Below are 21,124 nucleotides of genomic sequence, written 5' to 3' on the forward strand. Positions count from 1 at the left end.
AGAAAACCCAAGAACCCTAGAATCGGGTTCTCCTTGATTCTCCTTCTACACTGCAAATCGTGGCTCAAGGCTAGGGGCAAAACGATCCTTGGCAAAAACCGCGCCTTCGACAGTGGTTTGGTGGCCGGAAATGGCCGGAATCGCCGGAAATCGACGAAACCTCTGTTTGGCTACAGTGAACTTCATGGCTAAATTCCGAGCTCCTCCGGTCGAGCCACCGCAAAACACCACCCCAAGCGTGACAAGGGAGAGAAGGCGAGCCTGCCGGTGTCCGGTTTCAGTCGCGGGTCGGCCGGAAACAGAAGAATTCGAAGGAGGACGTAATCGGACCGAAGAGGAAGGAGTCGGGGGAGAGGAGAGAGAAAAGCCGGGTAAGTTTTCCAAAAATGGAAACTTACCACAGTAACTTGGCTATTTATGGAAACTTACCACATGAACAGTAACTTTAGTATTTCGCTTATAACTTTCACATACGAACTCCGATTTTTACGTACCACGTATGCACGCGCTCGGTTTAACGCCCTCTACAACTTTCATGAAGAACATTTTCTCAAATTTTGATCCGAATAAAAAGTCAACTTTTAGGGCCACTAAAGTTACCGAAAAAGAGTAAAAGTAAATCAAATTGTCGTTTACTGTCCAAATGACTAGTAAACCGGTGAATTAAGATACGGGATGTTACAATTTGGGTTTTGCATTTCGAGCTCATCCATCTCCAATCTCAATCAAAATTCGAGCTCATCTCTATCAAAACCCATCAAAGATTCAAACTTTCCCACACATACATAAGCAATAGCCAAGAAAACTAAAACTCACAACGTTTTTCTCCAAAGAAAACAAAGGGTTTTCAATCAAATCAAAACCCTGAGCCGGAAACAGTGAGAAATGAAAACGCACCAAGTGAGTTCCGATTTTCTTGATGCTGAAGCTATAGCTTGAAGCAGTGATGAAAACTCTTGCTGTGTTGTAGGGAGAGGGTGAGTTTGGACTTTGGAGGTGAGCTTTTGTTATTGGTGACTGAAATAGACCGGCCTGTGGAGACAAAATCCGACCAGGAATTGGAATCTCCGATGAAGACTCGGTTGAAGAGGGTGGCCTTGGAGGAAGAGCCGCAGTTGAGGAGGTAGTTGTCTGAGGGAGTGAAGGAGGCAGTTTTAGGAAGCAGAAGGAAGAAAAGAGAAGGCAAAAACACGGCGGGAGAGAGGAAGAGAGATGGAAAAGTGGGTCAGTGGCAGAGCCGTAAAACAAATTTCAAATGAGGGCAAAACCGTCACTCCATTTCGGGCCTGAGTGAACAGTAACTCATCTTTGGTTTATAGTAAATGTATGTATAATTAGCTAGTGGCTTCTCATAATCTCATTGGATCAGAGATTAAGAATCTCAAGGAAATGAAGAACACTGAGAGAAGATAGCATGAGCTAGAAACTTGGACGAATGTCAGAATAAAGAATCCAAGGGAGGAAAATTTATGGCCGTGCAATTGATTAGGTGGAACTCGGAAGTAGTGGCTGCAGTTGAATGAGTGACCTGTCTCGTTACCATTGTGACTCTACGGGGACCATTTGGAATGTCAGAGTAATTGTATGGTTTTGGATATTTGGGTCTCACCCAAATTGACTACTTTGGTAGGCTGGGTTGGACCCTGTTTCGGTTTCTTAATAGGGCATCCCTTAGATCTTAAGGTGAAAACTCTTTTCACCCTTAGACCTTAAATATGAAAGTCCCGGCTAACCCCGGTACTGATACCCAACCCATTACCACTACTACAGAATCTAAATTAAATGCCTGTTAAGAATTTTAGGGTCTCTTGTATTTCTTATTTGTAATGGAATGCATGGATTGATTAGTTACTTCTGCAAGAGTAAATCATCAAATTAAATTAATTTTGTAAGTTCTACTTCTTACCTTCTTTAATTCACGGGTGTCTAAGTCATCTAAAGGCTTGATTGCGGATGCCTGCATGTCCTACCACCTGACCACTTCAGTGTGGTAGTGTGGGTTTTGGGACGTTGCGGGGTCTGTCTGCTCCCAATTGTAACCGGTTCGGGGCCCAGATGTTAGTTGGGCTCCTGCCAAGGCCTGCCTCGGGTAATCGGGGCAAACGGTCGATCATAAAGTTCCTGGACCGGGAGGACCTGCCTCCCCCCCTCCCAATTTGCCAAAAAAATAAAAAAAAACTTTAAAGCATTGTTCATTTATGTTTATCTAGCTAGCTGTCAGCTACCACTGCTGTTAATAATATATATCCTATTCAAAATTCATTATGTCAAAATGACAAAGACTTGATGAATGATGAGGGATTGCTTGCAAACTTTGATGAGCACATGAACCACTGGGAAATTTTTCCAACTACAAAACAAACTAGTTCCAATTTTGCCTTCATATCATAATCCTTCTCGTGCAACACTTGTTATATTTGGTCGTATAATTGAATTATTTTCTGTCTATCATATGCAGCATAGGTAATATTTTCTGCAGAGGCTTTTATGGAACTAGAAAATGAAAGGAACCTACCTTCAAGGCTTCGACTCCAACTTACGCGGAGAGTCCAAATAACTATAGGCTGTATTACGAGAAGTTGCATCAATTATTGCTGGAAGCGTGGCAAATATTGCTTGTGAACCCAGCTATTATTAGGATTAGGATCAAATCATTTTCAATTTTTCCCATGTAAAGTATCTATGACCTACAGGGGTAAATAACTAAATATTGCTTGTTGCAATATATAGAACATGGTACAGGATTGGATACAAAAAACTGGGACTGTACTTATATGAGCATTTGCCAAGTATAATTAGCTAGAATGAGCCACGCTCGTGCTACCGCCAGCGGTACCAACTATCACCAACAGTGTGACCTACGGAAACACAGCCAAGCAGGCTACCGCTTGAGCCCCGGCTCACCCCCAGATCACCGCTGACGCGCCGCCACGCGCAGTGCAAGATAGCATCAGAAGCTCCAGAAGTTGGGAACTGAAGCATATCAGTCCCACATCGAAAACAAGGAAGATGTCAGCCTCTTCTCCACCTATAAAATGTTCACTCATCTCTCCTCATTAATGACGCATTTACTACTTACCTACTGTTACTTTATCAACATAAATACATTGACTAACTTAGGCATCAGAGAAGAGAAGGCCGCCCAGCGCGGTCTCCCTTTGACGCCCTTTGTATTTCACTTGACAGGTAGCGGGAGTATAGATTATATCACAAGTAGCGGTCCGCCCATCGGACCAGCGTTAATCCAGGTTTAGCCACTGCTAAATCTTGAACATTGAACATTAACAAGGACAGTCCTCTCCTATATATATATATATATATATATATATATATATATATATATATATATATATGAGACCTTGGAGCCAGAAGATCCATTACCAAGTCCCAAGCCCCATAAACATGAAACTATCAAACTTAATTCTTCTCCTTGCTATGCTTCCAGCAGCTGCTGGAAAGAACTCTTTCCCCATCAAATGCTCCAACAGACCATTATTGACCTAGCACTAGCAGCTTCCCGTGCCATTCTCCCATCCAACTCCGGCATGTTCTATGTCCAACTAGGCATAGACACTCCGGCTATGCAAGCCAGCACCGCTTTTGATACCGTAAGCCCCATGACCCGGTTACCGGTTCCAGAGTGCGAGCTTTGCTTTCCTGTGGACGAGGGAGGGTCGACCCTCGAACCCAATCACTCTTCTGCGTTTACACTATTGAGCTCTGGCGACCCGATGTGCTCTCCTCCCCTCGGCATAAGCATTCCATTGTCCAACGGCTCGTGCGACTACAACCTTGGATATAGCAAGGGCTTTTTCGGCACGGACACACTCTCATACTCTGGTAATGTGAAGCTAGCTAGTTTGTGTATTTGGATAACAAAATTACATTGTCATTCTCTCATATTTTCTTAATAAACTGCACAACTGATTAATAGTAGTCGAATTCTAATAGTAGTTTCTTCTGTGTTTGTGGTTATGTAGTTGATGATGCTGCTGCTTTCGAGGTTTCACTCAACTTCTCTATCGGTTGCGGCTTATTCAATCAATTGGCTTTCGGTGGTGACGACGAATCAGGGAATCCCATCTCCGGTGTGATGGGATGGGATTAGGTGTCGGTCATCCTTCCAGTCTCCTAACCCAACTCCGGCCAGTCATGACGGACCGGTTTTCCTACTGCATTCCACCTCTGTTTCCAATAGAAGGTGATCTTCAGGACGGCAAGGACGCGACCTTGGACTTCGGTCCTGAAGCTGTCCTTACAGGGCCGGTACAGAGTACCAGACTCCTCGAACAACCTCCCCTGCTACACCACCACTACTGCTTGATCAACGCCACCGGCATCATGGTCAACGGCGTACGGGGATCTCTGCCGGCGGAAGGACTCAGTTTCGGCATTGACTCGATTTCTCCCTACACTGCAATGTTCAAGCCGTATTTCCAGGAGTCGAGGGATGTGGTTGTCAAGCATTTCATGGACAAGTTTGGGATGGAGCCACTGAACCAAACACATTCGGGTTTGGAGCTTCAAAAATATGGAGGACGAACCGAATTTCTGAGCAGGGGACCGGCAGTTGTGCTGCATTTGGAGGGTGGAGCCTCTCTGGAGCTGCAAAATGCCTTCGAGTTGTTTGAGGATGAGGGCTGTCTCACCATCATCTCTGTTGATGATGATGGGAGTATGCCAAACCTTTTAGGGGTGCACAACCAGATGACTTGTTCCAGTTCGAACCAGATGACCCAGTATGTGTTGAAGCAGCAAGGAGTGAATTTGATCTCTGTGATCATCTATGGTCTTGTAATATGTTATGAACTTATGGTCTGTTATTATGTTATGAATCTCTGTGATGACTAGGCCGATATCATGTCCAGAATGGTGATCCTGTGGGGTATGTATTCCATTAGTACTTGATCATTAATGATATCCTATTACCCTTAGCTATTGAATCTAGTTGTTCATGCTTTCTTCCTGAAGATGTTTGTGTTCTGTTCATTTTATTTTGTTCTACAAATTTCTGGGCAAAAGATATTGATAAGAACGGTAGTCAGAATTAACATAGTGAAATTGAAAAACAGAATTGATGAAACCTCCATGACTATGATTTTTATAACTGCTCTTGGTGTAGTTGCCACTGTAATTGTCATTGCCATTGTTGGAAGGAACTGAATCGAAGCCTCCATGACTACGATTGTCACTCCCATTAGCTACTTGTGTGAGCCAAGTAGTTGATACGAGTAGCAGCCATTTTCTTTCATACCAAGTCAATGTCAAATAAGCCCTTTGTGGAATTCCATCAGAAGAAATCTCCAAAGAAGTGTAAATCCTTTGTGGGATTCACCTTATAATTTTGATTTAATCCACAGGTTCAAGTTGGTTTTTTTTTTTTTTTTTTTTTGAATAGGGTTCAAGTTAGTTAATTGTCTTCACTTCAGCAATTTCTTTTTTAGTGATGCTCATCGATCAACAAAACTTCACCATTTTCCTACTGGTTTTGTAGACAAACAACACCTCCAAGAAGAAACAACTAGCCAACAACTAATATGAACTAAAGTGACGGGATGATGAAGCAGCTTCCTGCACGGTGGTGAAACTGATGGAGCCTAAAGTGACGGGACGGCAGTGCTCTTCGGCGGCGACCCGGAAAGACAGTGGTGGTGGGCTGATATACTGGGGTGGTGCCCTTGGCAAATATCCCAAGCTGGGTCTTCTGGGGCCATTTTTGGAGTGTGGGCCTTAAGCAAGGCTATAAGTGGGTGGTCTGGGTCCTAAGAGTTGTTAGGGCCTGGGTTGCCTTAGATATGGGAGTTCAAGGTCAAATTTCACTTTCTGCTACCATTATTGCTTGAATGTTTCAGGTTGCAAAAAAACTAGTTACTCTGTTGACTCATTTTACTTTTCACTTCAGAGTATTAGGTTTTTTTGTTATAATAAATATGCATTGATTTTCAAAAAAATGGGTGTACTAGAGGTATTGGGAGCTTGTTCTTGTTACTAGAATAGATTTTCTACTTTGGAAAATAGCTCTTTTTGATGGCCCAAGTGGGGTGAGTTATTTTTGTACTACTTGTTCAATTTCAATACATACTGAACCTATTTTCCTGAAAAAAGAAAGAAAGAAAGAAAGAAAGACTTGATTAGATTCTCTGTATTATTATTATAAACTAGACTCGTAGGTGTTATTAGACCTGTAAATGGACCAGATTTTGATCCAGACCCGCTCAAAATCCGTGGCTATTGGACGGGTTTGGATCGAAAATTTTGATCCGTTGATCCGTTAATGATTCGAATCCGTTAACCGGTTTATTTAACGGATCAAATACGGATTTAGGTTGATCCGATCCGTTAATGATCCGGCTCGTTTTCGTAATAATAAAATATTTTTTTTATTAATATATATATATATATATATATATTTTAATATAAAATATAAAATATGAAGAATTTCTAATACAAATTTTTTGCAGAAATCTAAGGAACAGTCCATCACCCAAGATTCCAAGAAGCATTAAGAATTTTGATAATGTAATTCTACTTTTGGTGATACTTTTCATGTTGTTTTAATATTTTATTAATATCTTATGAGGTATCATGATATAAATTTAATATTACTATTTAAAATTTTTAAATATTTGAAATTACAAACGGGTCGGATTAGCGGATCGGGTATCCGTTAATTCGGCGGATACGGATTTGGATCAAGCTATCAATGATCCACCGGGTTAACGGAGCGGGTTTGGATCGAATTTTTTTTTAAGTAAACGGATTTGGATTTAGGTCGATCCGATCCAAATCCGGTCCATTTACAAGTCTAGGTGTTATACATTGTTGTGGGGTCACGGACTCAATTCATTTCCACTTTTCCAGTGATTTCCCTACTACTCCCCACCCCGATAAAGTACTTATTATTATTTTTTGAAATAGAGCCAATACGGCTGCTCTTAAGTCTTGATCATTAATGAAACCACAGAATACATGGGGGGGGGGGGGGGGGGGACATTATGCCTAAACCTCACAAAACAATGATAAAGTACTTATTAATTACCTATCATTCTTAATGCAGAAAATTATGGGCAATACCAAAAAAAATTAATACACCAAATTCATTTTTCAATTTCTTGTCTACTGTCTTTTTTTTTTTTATAGAAATTTAATTCCAACAATCAGAAATCATACATCTGGAGACTGGAGAGTGCTTCCCAAAGTACAAGAATGATAGCAATAACTAGTATCAAACACAAACGCAATGCGTGTGCAACACATTTTTAAAATAAAGCATACAATTTAAGATTTAGTCACAGTAAACATGGCAGAGACATTGTCTTCTTATTTCAATATTCAATGAATCAAGATTGCTACATTTCACCCTCTTCTAGAGATAATAAGAATGAATATGCTGGATTTCCAAAGGTAAAAGCCAGCCTGCAACAAAAAGATAAGTTTCGAACAACAAACTGAATTAATTTCAACCAATTCAAAAATAAATGTAGTGAAGAACTGCAAATGTCATATATATAGCAATATAGCATATAATAAAAGTTACAGCCATGTGAACTCAGTTAAGAACACTAAGAACAAAAGAGAAAGGTACATATCCAAAAAAGAAAGATGCATACGGAGGTAAAATCTTGCCTTATGCCGCCAACTTTTAAGAAAGAAAACTGGCAATTAAATTACTGCAAAAAATAAAAAATAATATATGCATTATAAGAACGATTAACTCCTACTTTATTAGTCTCCATGTTGGACTTGGAGAATCAATTACTGACCAAATAGGAATAGGAATCCATTAACTATTATTAGAGTTTAATTAAGTTAGACACCTCTCCCATAGCACAGGCCCCCTTTTGTTTCGTTGTATACGTTGGTCTATACCCCCGATATCTATAGGAGCCTGATGTAGGATGAGATTGGGTTCGGTTTAGCTGGAAAATATGTAATTCATTTGTAATGAGGTTACTAGCCGCTGGAATATTTAAGAAGAGTTGGTTTTGGACTTTTCGAGTTACTCGTGAATCAAATTGGGATCAACTTTTGGCTAAAATGTCCGTTTGAGATGCATGATACATTTCCAGAATGGGAACGACGAAATCTTTAAGACTCACTTTATTGAGCCCTATCAGATTTAGGCCAAAATATATCGTTTTAAGTATCCGATTCGGCATTTAATATTTTTAGGCTAGTTATACATTCTTTTTAGGATTCTTTTTATTTTTAGGTTCTTAGTTTCCTTTATAATTTGGATTCTTTAAGATTTCTTGTTAGATTATGATTATGATTATGATTAGGTATTGGATGCTTATATAAGCACTATCATGCTTTGTATTAGGATCAGTTTATCATATCAATTTCTCTGGCCATATTTATCTTTTTAGGGTTTATTACTTATAAACCCAAGTTACTTCCGACTGCGTCAGAGCGGACAATATGCACTATGAGAGCGAGCGAAGAAGACTACACAACCGTATATAGTGGTGATGAAGATGCAGGGATCTACAGCGCATCCGATGACGATCTTGATCTTCCAGAAGATGACAAAGTCAATGGTTCTGGTGAGATTAATTATACTTTTCTCAAAGAAGAAGAAATTGCCAAGCTTCAGAAAGATTATATTACAGAAGTGTCCACGGTCCTTTCCATATCAAAATCCGACGCATGCTTACTGCTCCTTTACTTTAATTGGAGGGACGAGGAACTAAAGGATGAATGGTTTGCTGATGAAGAGAAAGTTCGAGAGAATGCAGGCTTGTTGGAGAAACCAATGGTTAAACATAGTGCCAGTGCAAATCAACCAATTACTTGCCGGATTTGTTTTGATGAGTACTACTATTCATCAGAGAGTACTATTAGTAGTATTTTGTCAACCTCTTGTGGTCATCCTTATTGTCGAGATTGCTGGGAAGGTTATATTAGCACATCAATCTGTGACTCCGGTCCGGCATGTTTGATGCTGAGATGTCCTGAACCATCTTGTAAGGCAGCAGTTGGTCCTGAATTAATCGAAAACGTGCTGGTGGTGACAGGAAAAAAAGCCGAGTATGACAAGTACAAGCATTACCTGTTAAGATCATATGTCGAACATAACAGGAAGAAGATTAGATGGTGTCCTGCTCCGGATTGCAAGTATGCTATTAAGTTTGATGCTCCAGACAGAATGTCATCATATGATGTTTCGTGTCTTTGCTCGCATAGTTATTGCTGGAATTGTGAGGAGGAGAATCATCGTCCGGTGTTCTGCGAGACTGTGAAGAAGTGGATTTTGAAGAACGCGGATGATTCTCAGAATGGACAATGGATAATGGTTAATACCAAGCCCTGTCCTAAGTGTAACAGATCGATCGAAAAGAACCAAGGGTGTAATCACATGACCTGCACAGCTCCTTGTAGATTTCAATTTTGCTGGTATTGCCTCGGACCATACGGTACATGCCATTGCAACGCGTTTAATAGGAGGGCAACTGATATGTCAGGGGGAGTTTGGGGCATGGCTGAGAAAGAGAGAATGCAGGCAAAGATAGATTTAGAGAGATATGCTCATTACTATGAACGTTGGGCAAACAATGGATCATCAAAGGAAAGAGCTCTCAAGGATTTTGATAAGGTGAAGACCGTGCACATTAAGGAACTTGGACACATACAGAAAAATACAATAGAGCATAAGTACGATTTTATCATAGAGGCCTGGCAACAGATAATTGAATGCAGGCAGGTATTGCGATGGACCTATGCTTATGGATACTACATGAAGGAGAATGAGGATGCCAAGCGTCATCTCTTCGAGCACTTGCAAGGCCATGCCGAGTTCAGCCTGGAGAGGCTTCACAAATGTGCAGAGAGTGAACTGCAACAGTTTCTCAACCTGGCTCATGACGATAAGGTTTGGTTCATAGAGTTCCAAAAGAAACTCATAAGTCTGACAAGGGTGACTGGTACTTATTTCGACAGGCTGCTTACTGCGTTGGAGGACGGCCTTTCTGAGATTTTAACAAAGAAACAGAAAAAGAAAGTTCTTCGAAAGTAATACTGCCCTAACTATGAGCCTGAGGGAGGGTCTTCAAGAGACATTCCACCCTTATGAACCTGCTTTCAGCAGAAACATAACTCGTAATTATAATGAGGCTGAGACTATTGTACCCATGTAAATCCACTTTCTACCAGAAGGTGTGAGACGTGTACTCCACAAATTCCATAGGATGATCGTTATACCTATGCTAATTCAGTGTCTACCATCAGGTGTGCAATATGTGATGACGCTGATGATTCTGATGATGATGACAGTTACTAGTGATGCAGAGCATCCAGGGCAGGGAGGGTGGAGGGTTCATCCTATTTTGGAATTCCAATTAGAACAGGTTAAGTTGGTTTATAGGTACTGACCGATGTTTTACAACTTTTCATATGCCAATTTTCAATATATTCACTATGTGATGGGGAATTTCCCCATTCTATCGACTTCCTAATTTCCTCACAGTTATGACTGAAGACCTGTTTCTTTCTGATTCTGTAAGTCATGCTGCTAGATATAATATGAATTGGTATCTCATCTTCATCGTTTGATTGAAAAGTAACCATTCTTGCTGCTAGTTGTCATTGAATTCCTAATGTCTGCATGGTTCACACTAGTATTTGTTCTGTTTCCATAGGCTGTGGCCGATTTTAAGCCTTATCTCAAGGACACTCAAACGTACAGCTACGTGAATTCTTGCAAATTCAACCACTGCCCTAGAAACCACTGCCCTAGAAAGGAACATCAGAGAAGGGAAAACAGAGCTGAGAGTTTGTAGATCATTTGTGTAGATGCGTGTGTGCACAATAGTTCACCACAACTCAAATTGATGTTTCTTACCACAAAAACTAAAATCAGCAAATAATGGTCTCTCACGCTCTCGTATTACGCAACATATCATCTCCTTCATTCAACCAGGTAACAGATCAGTTCTTGATGCTTGATCAAAGAAAACATTTAAAAGTAAAGAATCAGAACTATTCATTGTCCACAATAAATAGACAAGTATTCACAGGCTTCTCGTTGTACCAAAGTTTAACAGTTTACAGAATTGAGCCACTGAATTGATAACGGAAAGACAAATACATAAACTGAGATTGAAGAATGAATCTACCACACCCCTGCATTGCTCGGACTAAACAAAATTGGACACTAACCATGGAATGTAGTTGTCATAACAAGAAAATACCCTGTTTCTATACAAAATTCATAATTCTAACCACAGTAAATATAGAAGCTATCAACAAGGATCAATAACCAAGACTCAGTCTCATAATCCAGTAAGCTCAAAACAATGAACTGATACAAAATCATGGAGAAAAGCAAGCCAAATGACAAGAAACTGCAAAGCACAATACATTGAAGCTATGGATCAACAACCATGTATTGACAGTATATATAACCATTAGGGAAAATTTTAGAAACAGTATATGAAGTTAAGCCCACTATGCATTTGTGTACACAAAGTTACAAATTATAAACCTTGGTATACCAAATGTAAACCCTGACCCACGATCCATACACGACGTTAGTGAAGTCGTTAAATCCTATGTCATTATTCATTTGTCAAAGGGTAATTTAGTACTCTCTCACTCTAACTCTTATTTTTGGTGTTAAAAAAAAAAAGTATCTCCTCTCTCTGACTCTCTCTCCCGCCCCCCCCCCTCTCGCCAAATACCCAAACCCAGAAAGCTCCCTGTGACTTTCTCTTTCTCACAACTCTGAAATTAGGGTTAGGCAAGGCGGAAGAGGGCCAACCCGGCGGCCTTGAACCCGAGGAAGGTGTAGCGGGTCTTCAATTTGTCTCTTTGCAACGACGAGGAGAGAGATGATGGCGGCGACGGTGGGCTCAAACTTTTGCATCTTGGAGATGTCTCTCTGCAATTCGTCTAGCCTTTGCTTAAGGTATTGTTCATCTTCGAAATCCATCATGCTTGGTTTGGACTGGTTTCTGTGTGTAAATGACTGGTTTGATGATGAAGAAGAAAGATTCAATTGGAATTGGAATTGGGGTTTTGGATGATGAGCTGCGAGGTGGATTACGATCTTGAAGTCGATTACAACGCAGAGAGGCCGAGGAGCAGTGGCTAGGCAGTTGGTGAGGTGGCGGTTGAGCTCTTGGACGGCTTGGTGGCGGAGCAAGTCGGGTTCGGGTCAGGGAGGACCGGAAGAGGCGCTGTGGGGCGAGTGGGTATAGGGAAAAAAAGGAGGGGATGGCGGAGGATGGAGTGGAGGGAATGACAATGGTGGTGTGGTAGTGGCAGGAGAGGAGGTTGTTGCAGAGCTCCATGCATGGTTGCAGGTGACCTTGCCCGGCTGCTGGGACTTCTCTCCGACCATTGTGCAACCAGGAGGTGAGAGAGAGAGAGAGATGGGTGGCCAGAGAAATAGAGAGATGGGTGGCTAGAGTAAGATAGTGTAGAGACCAATTTACCCCTGAAACTATGCCAGGTGGCAGAGGTTCTCACGGCGTCAATGACGTCGTGTCTATATAGTGGGTCAAGGTTTATATGTGGCGTACCAAAGTTCATAATTTATAACTTCTGTGTACACAAATGCATAGTGAGCTTAACTTCATGTACTGTTCCTAAAATTTTCCCTAACCATTATGCTACTACATTACTGGTATGTATTGACAGTCTTAACCAATTTTCTAATACATTATGTTATTTCCATTCAAGAACTTCATAAGGCAATCCAAAAACAACCAATAGCAAGAATCCAAGTAATCTGCAGGCTTCACCCTCTCAAAGTGATCGAGAGCAGGAAAATTCTAAATAAAAAACAAGAAAAAAGACTAAGAGGAAATTTTATTTATCATCACCAACTGAAAAGGAAAAAAAAAAAAAAAGACTATAGTTCACAAACATAACCAAAAGGCACTAAACAAATTCAACAAACTTGCCGTCTTGCCAATCTAAACTAGACTATAGTCTTCACAAACATAACCAAAAAGCCCTAAAGAAATTCAAACAAATTTGCCGTCTTGCCAATCCAAACCACCATAACAAAACACTTATCCACCAAACAGACACCATCAATCTATCTCAGAAATCACCACCGCGGAGACGAAGGACAAGGTGGAGTGTAGATTCCTTCTGAATATTATAATCAGCCAAAGTTCGGCCATCATCGAGCTGCTTTCCTGCGAAGATGAGCCTCTGCTGGTCTGGCGGGATTCCCTCCTTATCTTGGATCTTGGCCTTGACGTTGTCAATCGTGTCAGAGCTCTCGACCTCGAGGGTGATGGTCTTGCCGGTTAGGGTTTTCACGAAGATCTGCATGGTTGCGATTGAATCGAGAAAAGATGAAATTCAGAGAGAACTAGAGATGCGTTTGAGAATTTTGTGATGAAGAAGAAGAGAACAGGGGGCTTTATAAAGAGTTGATATGGCCGACTACAGTTAGACATTCTCCTAATCAATTTAGAAGACCTGACGGTACGAGTCTCAAGAGGACAAAAGCTAAACGTATTTGGAGTCGTGAGAGAATCCAAAGTATTGAGTGAACCAAAAGTCCAAATGTGACCATTAGTCGAATGTTACAGAAGAAGGATAACGAGTTATACTTTATCATCACAAGATATGAGACCTACTCCGAGTGGTATATGCTATTTCTATTTCTATACAAAGACCTTCAGATCCGTTATCGCATGTGCAAACCTTAAACATCAGAGTTATCAAGAAGTTCTTCGAATCACTCAAGCTTCGATATGTATGTAGCGTTCCTACAGGCTTTGATAAACAACTATAAAGGTCACAGTCACACTGATTTTATATCGAGGATTTGTAGGCCACATACAAAAAATCCAACACCACAAATGGCCATGAAAGCCTAAAATGTTTTTCGATCATTACGACATGGCTAGATATCAACAGTTATATAGCTTGATGGATATCTGCACGATCAATTTCCCAGTCACAAAGGAGTTCATATATATGCCAACCAGTTAAACAACACTGTTTCTTACCCACAGAAGCTAAAAAAAAGTGCACATTCGGCTAGTGAACACTTGTTATGCAACTTCAACCCAGGTAACACATATCAGTACGTTTGCTTGAACTAAAAGTATGCACAGTCGAAAACACTACATTAAGAACATGGCATGTCCAGAATAAACTGAATGTACTCCTAAATTGCCATTAAAGTGACAACAGAGCGCTGAACTAGCAATTTGGCTTCTTGAGAAAGAAACGCAAAAGCATTCTCAAAAGAATCTACCACGTCTCTAAATTACAAAAACCAAATACGTTTCAGTATGCATATAACACTACATGGCATAGCTAGAAAAAAGATGGCTATGTTGCAGATCTAAATATCAAGCAACCAAACTATCCAGTAAAATCCCTTTCTCCGCCTAATATTGGGATGTATAAAAAAGGAGCCTGCAACAAATGTCAATAGACACAGCACAATATGCAATGAAGATTCACTAATGGATTAGAACACCCTTTATTTTATGAAATTCACTAACCCTGAATCGAAAACCAAATTACCAACCATCCTTCCAGCAAAACCAGTGAGAGCACCTGTTAAACATGTTCTAAATGACTGACAGAAATTAAAGAAACCCCGATTTGGCTTGTTCAAAAATCAAAACCACACAAAACATTAGTCGGAAATTCAGAATAGAACCCCTGCTGAAATGAGAACTGAAGGGGCAACCAAAGACAAGCTAGCAATTTGGCTTCTCATAACATAATGAAACGTAACCCACTTCCCCCCTTGACATTACTGAATCCAAACAAAATTTCATCACACATATATAAAAGGAACAGCATTTGGGAAGCCAAGGATCTAGATACTAGACAGACAATTAGACCCTTTTTCCCCCAAAGCAAATCTCCTTTCCACAGTTACAGCCCAAGGCTTCAAAACAAATGTTCTTAGGTGCAAAAGCATTCAAAACAACCCTTGTTAATGAAGACGGACACTGATTGAACATTTAAATAATATTCGAAATCCAGTATTAGTACTGGGCTTACACATCATAACCACTATGCTAATTTAAAACGTGTAACAGAATCACAACCACCCCAACAACACACTCACCACGTAAAACTAAATCATAAAACTCAAGCATGTAGACCTTGAACTGAAATACACTCTATCAGCTGATATTAACAAGTATGCAGGCTTCAATAGTCAATACTTCCGTTGTTGAAGTAAAAGCACATCCATACCACATTTATATAGAAGGAAAATTTTCACAACCACAAGAACGTAAAATGAGATAGAATCTGAGGAATTGACAAACTATGAACATGAATAGCAAAATTGCTATCCTGAGGGAGCAAAGATAACAAATAGAGAAGAAACTATCACATCTCTACATTACTGAAACAGATCAGATAGCAGTAGTATAACACCAACCACAGAAAATAACCAGAAAAGGACTAGAAATCAAAATATCAAGCAAAACCCTTTCTTCACTAAATTGTCACAATTATAAGTAGCCTTACTAATGTAATTCACAAACTAAACTGAACATTCAAAGAAAACAGAAAAGAGACCTGAAGTGACAACCTCCTGAGCTAGCAATTTGGCTATTTAAACTTCGTCTGAAAGCTAAGTATGTAGAAAGTAGATTAGTTAGTTAATCCCCGTCTTTAAATAGCCAAATTGCTAGCTTTCAGGTCTGTTTTCTGTTTTCTTCAAATGTTCAGGTCTGTTTTCTGGGTTCAAGTACAAATATGATCTACTGTCTCACAGACATTTGATATGCATTCTGAAATTTGCTAACACTATACAAACACCAACTGATTACAAAGCTCAACCTGTACACAATGCTTCTCCAAGAAAAGAGCAATTCATACAATTAATCGATACAAAGTGCAGAGAAGGCAAAATTTAAGTAAAAGAAAGAAAGCTAATAAGGCAACCAACATTTACATAACTAAGGAAATTTACTATTGAGTAAACGAAGATAGGCAGTCTTGGCAATGAGAAAGACATCAATGGACTAAATGGACACACTAAAAAAGATTGGCCAACTTGGCAGTCTTGCCAATCTATGTCACAAACTAACAGCTTAACTAAACAACACACTCCTATCAGAAATCGTCACCACGGATACGGAGGACAAGGTGGAGTGTAGACTCCTTTTGAATGTTATCATCTGTCAAAGTGCGACCATCGTCCAATTGCTTTCTAGAAAAGATCAGCCTTTGCTGGTCTGGTGGGGTTCCCTCCTTCCCCCAAGTAATTCTATTACTTTTATGAACTCTCCTTTTGTTGTATATGATAAATGTATTTCCCATTACTAATTAATCACATAACGGATGTATTGACATACATTGCCAGCCTAAAGAATAAAAAGAGACAAACATAAACACATCATACATACATATAGATATATCTGCTGTTTGTCTGGATGAACATTCTCATAAACTATAAGAATGTAACTGTTGTTTGCTGCTTTTTATTGGAGAACTTCTAAATTACTTGACACATCAGACATAAACTACATAAATTACAGACAAATTTTATTCATATGCTTGATGATAACTCATTAAAAACTGGGAAAAGTACAAGCATAGCCTTACAAGGTTACATTCTTCAAAGGTTGCAGACATAAGTTTAATACATGGAGTTTTTAAATTCTAAAACAGTTACATAATCTGGTAAGAAGTTTCAAACCAGGATTGGTTCAGTAATCTCACACGCAAGGAGAACATAAATAAAAGGAAAAAAGAACAAATGGAACCAAGAAATTCAGGAGTAAAACATGTTTGTAGAGCACCATCTCATCTGCCTGCACAAAATATGAACATAAATCTAATCAATTTGTTTGTCCACCGATACTGTAAATTGATCTAAGCACGAAGTGGTTTATGTATAAGAAACAGCCCAGACAAGACACCAAGTTTACAGTAATTTGACCAGACTACTTGACTTAACATATGAAACATTACAATGAGTGAAACTAAACTGAGAAGATCTTTGAAAGGCATTGTAAATGCAACCCTCATCCCTTATAGTCCTATACTCTGGTTCAAACAGAATGTGACACAGTTGATATGTGGAGATGATAATTGACTGTACTAGGAAGAAAAAATGGATATTGGCCAAAAGTAAAACATCAAGTACCTGTTTATCAAACCACAAACATTTCAGTTCAATTGATGGAGATATAGCAATGTTCAATTACCATGTGCTTGCTAAGGAGTCTGAATTTTCTGACCCTCAATCTCTATGGTGGGGATCCATTCGATCCGGTTCCAATCTGCACCACTACTCCTTTTGCAGCTGTCCTCTAAAGCCTTACTGCCCCAAATTTTCAAACTTTCAAGTGATCTAGGTAGTTCTGCCGGCAATGATCGAAGATCGGGGCAATTGCCAATCTCTAGCACTTTGAGCAAAGTTAGGCGATCAAATGAAGGTAGAGTGTCCAGTTTTGAACAAGAATGAATGCAAAGACTAACGAGCTTGCAAACTGATGGTGCTGGACCACCTATCCATTCTGGGAATTCTTTACCACAGTAACCTTTTACTTTCAACTTTTTCAACCCATCATGAGGTTTAAGACCACCAAGAACTTCTCTTTCAATGTTTGCACCTCGATCTCCCTCTGTCCACAACAACTCTAACTTGTTTAGATATTGCTTGTTCTCCAACTCAGCAGCCATAGCAGATCGGCGATTTTCCACATTCTCAAGTTTTTTAATGCCAACAGCACCAAGAAATTTCATGTTCTTAAGCTCCTCAATTCGATATCCTGTGGTTCTTCCCGCTATAAAGACATCTACTGTTTGTAGACTAGTTAATCTCCCCACATCTTTTGGCATGGAAGTGATTTTGGGACATCTCTCAAAGGAAAAATGTCGCAGCTTAATCAACTTCATTAAGTTCTCCGGCAATTCAAGAAGTTGAGGACAATCATTCAGCTTAAGTGTATCTAACCCATGTATATTTGCTATAGACTCTGGCAACTTTTTGAAAGCGTTACCACTGAGATTGAGGTAACGAAGGTGTATCAATTTTGCAAAATCATCAGACAAGCTAGATATGCCACTATTGCTCAAATTCAGAACCCTTAGGCAACGCATCTTTTCAAAAAATTTTACAGGGACTTCGACAAGATTAGATGGGGTTTCAGAAAGCAAGATAAATGTCCTCAGTTTGTCATACCTTTGGAATTCTTCCCACGTCTCTTTTCGAACATTTTGATGAGGCAAAGACCAATGCCGAACAGTTCTAGATATGGGCCACAATATATTCTCCTCCGAACGAAAGCATAAGTTTGTAGAAACTAATCTCGCCAAGTAGTGAATAAAGTCATGCATTTTATACACTCGTTCACCACTACCATTTTCTGAAATTTCAAAAAAGGAGCTCGCAAACAATTCGTGGAAGTAGTCCCTTCCGATGTCTTCAATTCTTCTTGTCCCTTGGGCTTGGATGAAGCCTTCTGCTGCCCACAATTGGATTAAATCATCCACTTGAAATTGATGACCAAGAGGGAAAATTGAACAATAAGCGAAACATCTTTTCAAATAAGCTGGCAAATGATCATAGCTAAGCTTAAGTACTGGATAGATATAGTTCTTATCTTCAGCCAAGTTCCAAAAATCAAATTTTAGCAGGGCATCCCACTCCTCTTGTGACTTGAAACGCAGAGCATTTCCAACGACTTTGGCCGCCAAAGGAAGACCTTTGCACTTGGCCGCCATCTCTGTTAAATTACCTGGTTCAGCAATACTCGGTCTCAAGATTTTCTTAATAATTCCCTCACAATCTTCAGTAGGCATAGCATTCAAAATATGAATATTACTAGGAGTAGTGGTAACAATGGATGAAACAATTTTACTTCGAGTAGTTACCACAACTTTGCTCCCAGACCCTGCAAATCTAAACAACAACTTCAAGGCATCCCAGTCAACCGGGTTCTCATTCCACATGTCATCTAATACAAGTAAAAACTTGGTGTTGATGACCTTTTCTAGTTGAATCTGAATAGAATCAAGATCTGACAACTCGGAAACTTTCTTGTTGGCGGACTCAAGGATTGATTTAGTGATTTTAACCAAATCATAGTCTAGAGAAACACATACCCACATTCTCAAAGGAAATTTCTCAGCCACAGTTGAATCATTGTAGACGAGTTGAGCAAGTGTTGTTTTCCCCGTGCCACCCATACCAACTATTGAACTCACAGAAACATCTTGGTGAGAGTTTGGTTTTGTATTGTCAGCAACCAACCAGTTGATGAGCTTCTCCTTTTCATCTTTCCTTCCAACTACAAAGGACTCATCGACCAGAGAACTACCATGAGGAATAGCCAGAGCTTGACGAGGTCTCCGCTTTGATATTTCTGAGATGAAATAAACCTCCACTTCTGCAGCCAACTCCTGCACTCTCTTAAGCATATCAGCTACCTTGCTCTCGATCGATTTGGAGGACTTTGTCTCCTCAGCAGCAATCTCATCCAGCAAATCATCTGCATCAAGGACAACACTCCGGAATTCTTCGATTAAAATCCGGCAAGCATTGGAGATGGAGTGCTTGTTTTCTACATCATCTATCAGAGATTGAATTTTCAACAGTGTTCTTGCCAGCTTTTGGAGATTGTCGTGCAACTTGCGAGTCTTGCCTATCTTCTTAATACAGTAGTTTGCAAGTTTCTCCACAAAGACCTGCAGAAATGCGGACGTAAGGCCGATCGAGAGAAATATACTGAGAAACTCCATTAGCAGTTTTCAGTTGGCAAAGGAAACAATCAAGCACTCAACGAGCTTCGGCTTCCAAGAGGCTCTACTGGTTTCTGACTTGGAACGAAGACCTGCTGATAGGTCTCTTCCTTTTACAAAAGTTAGGTCTCTTCCTTTTACAAAAGTTTTTTTTTTTTTTGACAAGATTCCTTTTACAAAAGTTAAATGGCACACCCTCCACACGTTTAATCCAACCACAACGCAACAAAGCTAACATTTATATTTTATAATACCACAAAAGGTTAAAAAAAATAAGAGAAAAATTAAGGGGTTAAGCCCGTATGCCCAAAAACTCATGGTATTTTGCCCATTTGATCCAACATCTAGGTATTTTGCCCAATTACACAACTTTTAGGGGAAAAGACTCATAAGGGTAGTCCTTTCTAAAGTAGTGCCTAGTATATCCTATGCTGACTTTTGGGTTCAAAATTCACTTTTTCTTAGAAAACCCTGTTCCAATTTTTGAGAAAAACAAAACTAGCCTTCAACATGCCTAAGTTTTTCACCTAACGGCTTCCTGCCTAACGGTTACTTTAACAGGCGGAATCACTGCTGCTTGTTTCTAGACAAAGCTGTGGCAAAGTTTTACTAAGCTAAAGGAAATCTGAGCCTAAAGAGAGTATATGATAATGGCAGATCACAAGTAGTAAAACAACAGATAACGGATAACTTTGTTGAAATAAAAATTTTGATGAAGTGGGTGAACACACTGAATTTATTTATATAAACATAATTACAAGTTAAGAATCCAGAGCCTCATTCTCAGGTAAACAGCTAAAAAGCTGTTTAGCTATCCATGAGAATGATTACAGTACTTACTTGTAAATGGAAGCACACTTCATACTAGACAGGAAAGAAAGATCACACTGCTACCTCTTGAGAGAAGACTCTTCTGCTCAAGTTCTTAAGCTATTTTACAGATTGTGGAAGTTTTTGATGTGTGTGGTTTTTTCGATGCCTTCACAAATGAAATGCAAGCTCCTTATATAGAGAGCGGACTCCAAACTTAAATTCAAAACATCAAATATACAGTTCAACTCCGTGATTTCCTGCTTTCCTGAGTGCTCCTGTTGGTGGAGGTCGGACAAGGAAAAGGCAGGTTCCTTTTTGGGTGAAATGTTTTTCACCTTTCTTTTTTGAAAAGCAAAAGTAGCTTTTGGGAAGAGTCCAAAAGTACTTTCGGTGTTTTCTACACCTGCTGCTTCACATGTTCTCGTCTGTTTCAGAATTATGGCCTAAGACAAAGGAGTTGTTGTCAGCTTGGGCCATTCTATCCGTTGTGGCATTATCTTCAACGTCTGTATCAACATACATCTTGTAGTGGTTGTCATTTTCAAGACGTTCTATCCACTGCATGCATGCCATCGTTGAGTCTATCTCTTTTCTGGTGAGAGATAGAAACAGGTCACTTCTG

The 21,124-nt window shown here is 39.8% G+C and overlaps 4 protein-coding genes across 4 annotated transcripts; 2 read left to right on the top strand and 2 right to left on the bottom strand.

The window, feature by feature from the left end:
* Window positions 1-3,382: 3,382 nt before the first annotated feature.
* On the top strand, window positions 3,383-4,952 carry LOC133720336 (protein ASPARTIC PROTEASE IN GUARD CELL 2-like). Its single transcript, XM_062146596.1, has 2 exons — window positions 3,383-3,840; window positions 3,981-4,952. The coding sequence occupies exons 1-2, from the start codon at window positions 3,477-3,479 to the stop codon at window positions 4,106-4,108; spliced, it is 492 nt and encodes a 163-aa protein (XP_062002580.1). The 5' UTR covers window positions 3,383-3,476; the 3' UTR covers window positions 4,109-4,952.
* Window positions 4,953-8,428: 3,476 nt separating this feature from the next.
* LOC133722861 (probable E3 ubiquitin-protein ligase ARI8) lies at window positions 8,429-10,015 on the top strand. Its single transcript, XM_062149720.1, has one exon. It carries the CDS (start codon window positions 8,429-8,431, stop codon window positions 10,013-10,015), a length of 1,587 nt encoding a protein of 528 aa, XP_062005704.1.
* Window positions 10,016-12,892: 2,877 nt separating this feature from the next.
* LOC133720337 (ubiquitin) lies at window positions 12,893-13,317 on the bottom strand. The gene has a single exon (XM_062146597.1). The coding sequence runs from the start codon at window positions 13,282-13,284 to the stop codon at window positions 13,048-13,050; it is 237 nt and encodes a 78-aa protein (XP_062002581.1). The 5' UTR covers window positions 13,285-13,317; the 3' UTR covers window positions 12,893-13,047.
* Window positions 13,318-17,160: 3,843 nt separating this feature from the next.
* LOC133722862 (putative disease resistance RPP13-like protein 1) lies at window positions 17,161-19,689 on the bottom strand. Its single transcript, XM_062149721.1, has one exon. It carries the CDS (start codon window positions 19,687-19,689, stop codon window positions 17,161-17,163), a length of 2,529 nt encoding a protein of 842 aa, XP_062005705.1.
* Window positions 19,690-21,124: the final 1,435 nt, after the last annotated feature.

The sequence above is a fragment of the Rosa rugosa genome, chromosome 7 (assembly GCF_958449725.1).
Source record: "Rosa rugosa chromosome 7, drRosRugo1.1, whole genome shotgun sequence".
Classification (NCBI taxonomy): Eukaryota; Viridiplantae; Streptophyta; class Magnoliopsida; order Rosales; family Rosaceae; genus Rosa; species Rosa rugosa.

What these genes read in the sequence shown, in the direction of transcription:
- LOC133722862 (XM_062149721.1), bottom strand. Translation starts at nt 19,689, where the DNA reads ATGGAGTTTCTCAGTATATTTCTCTCGATCGGCCTTACGTCCGCATTT.
- LOC133720336 (XM_062146596.1), top strand. Translation starts at nt 3,477, where the DNA reads ATGCTCCAACAGACCATTATTGACCTAGCACTAGCAGCTTCCCGTGCC. An exon ending in GGACACACTCTCATACTCTG is followed by an intron (nt 3,841 to 3,980) that starts GTAATGTGAAGC and finishes GTGGTTATGTAG; the next exon opens with TTGATGATGCTGCTGCTTTC.
- LOC133722861 (XM_062149720.1), top strand. Translation starts at nt 8,429, where the DNA reads ATGAGAGCGAGCGAAGAAGACTACACAACCGTATATAGTGGTGATGAA.
- LOC133720337 (XM_062146597.1), bottom strand. Translation starts at nt 13,284, where the DNA reads ATGCAGATCTTCGTGAAAACCCTAACCGGCAAGACCATCACCCTCGAG.